Below are 1,780 nucleotides of genomic sequence, written 5' to 3' on the forward strand. Positions count from 1 at the left end.
AAATCAACTATTTAAAAGTTCTCATTTTTTATGTAACTTATTTAATTTATTTTTATTATTGTAATTTAATATAAGTTTAACAATGAAATAATTTATTTTTAGTTTAATAATATAAATTTTATAAATATTATAATTAAGTATTCTGTTAGAACTCAATGATTATTCTAATTATAGTTTAGATTTTTTATATTTAAATTGAGATGTTATCGTTGTATTTGATTATGTTTATCAGCAGTTAGTTACACAAATTCAGATATGGAGCTTTAATAAGTTGTACTTACGCACAATCTACTTGCAATCTTGAGTTTTAAGTAATATGCATTATTAAACAGTACTTTACGCATAAAAAGTGGTTTTTAAAAGTTTTTGTCTAATTATTTATAATATAGTATAGATAATATAATTTTTTTTATAAAGATAATAATTAATTATTTTGTTAGAACTCGATAATTATTCTAATTATGTTTTAGATTTTTTATATTTTAAAATAAGATGTTTATCCTTTATTTGATTATGTTTATTCGTCGTAAGTTACACGAATTCATATATGGAGCTTTAATAAGTTTTTTATATTTAAAATAAGATGTTTATCCTGTATTTGATTATTTTTATCTGCAGTTAGTTACACGAATTAAGATATAGAGCTTTAATAAGTTGTATTTATACACAATCTACTTGTAATCTTGAGTTTTAAGTGATATACATAAACATTACTTTACGCATAAAAAGTTGTTTTTAAGAGTTTTTGTCAAATGCTTTATAATATAGTATAGATTTAAAATGAGATGTTTATCGTATATTTGATTATGTTTATCCACAGTTAGTTACACGAATTCAAACTTGAAGCTTTAATAAGTTGTATTTATGCATAATTTACTTGTAATCTTGAATTTTAAGTAATATGCATCAATATACAGTACTTCATGCATAAAAAATTGGTTTTAAGAGTTTCTGTCAAATGCTTTATATATAGTATAGATATCCAAATCTCGTAGGGGGCCTTGGCTGGCTCATTCTTTTGGGAATGAGGAACGATAGTGTACTAGGATCCAAATGATCACCCACTTTTATGTAATCACTAATCCATTACCTTATCCAAACACCATTACATTTCAGGGTCGGGATCGGTTAGGAGACAAACCACTATTTGTTCTCGTAAGCTCAACTTGATCTTCCATTACTCTCTAAAAGCTTTAATTGATAATGGACCGTATAATTTCGGGGGATGATATTAAAGGCTTGAGAAGGATACCTCTTCCATTGTTGGCGTGTCCGAGCTAGTTACAGTAGGGATTTCGTTAGGGCAATCATGTCGCTTTTGGTTGGTGGTTAAAAATCGAGTTTCTACGTTCTTTATGTCGTAAGTTCAAGTCTATTCGAGACGTGGGTAAGTTTTTTCAATGGTGGGTTTCACACTTTGAGTTGTGGGTTCAATTTCGTAGTTTAAAGATCTATGTTGAAATGATTGTTATATTAGATTTGAACCGTTTGAAATGTAAGATCCCTTGTGGATTATAATTGATTTCATGGTCGTAAAATCTTTCACATTAATTATTGTTCAAGTAAACTACAAATTTGGTCCTTGTGGTTTGTCAAAAATAACATTTTTTGTCGATGCAGTTTAAAATTACAAGATAGTTATCGTGGTTTGTAAAAATGAAGTGTATTTTCGTCTTGTTCTTAGAACCCATTTCCCCACGTCGTGAATTCTTGAAGATGGTTCGTCTACTCGACTTCTCAACCAGCTCCAAACCTACCACCACCGATGACAAACCCGTCT

The 1,780-nt window shown here is 28.3% G+C and overlaps 1 protein-coding gene across 1 annotated transcript in view; it reads left to right on the top strand.

Moving 5' to 3' along the window:
* LOC112511300 (adenine phosphoribosyltransferase 1-like) overlaps positions 1-1,548 on the top strand; it is a 15,315-nt gene extending 13,767 nt beyond the window's left edge. The window contains exon 6 of the mRNA XM_025116872.1: positions 1,117-1,548. Coding sequence (XP_024972640.1) covers positions 1,117-1,170 — 54 coding nt within the window. The 3' untranslated portion in view covers positions 1,171-1,548. The remainder of the gene's footprint in view (positions 1-1,116) is intronic.
* The last annotated feature ends 232 nt before the right edge of the window (positions 1,549-1,780 follow it).

Source organism: Cynara cardunculus (assembly GCF_001531365.2).
Source record: "Cynara cardunculus var. scolymus isolate 2C chromosome LG 4, CcrdV1, whole genome shotgun sequence".
NCBI classification, from domain to species: domain Eukaryota; kingdom Viridiplantae; phylum Streptophyta; class Magnoliopsida; order Asterales; family Asteraceae; genus Cynara; species Cynara cardunculus.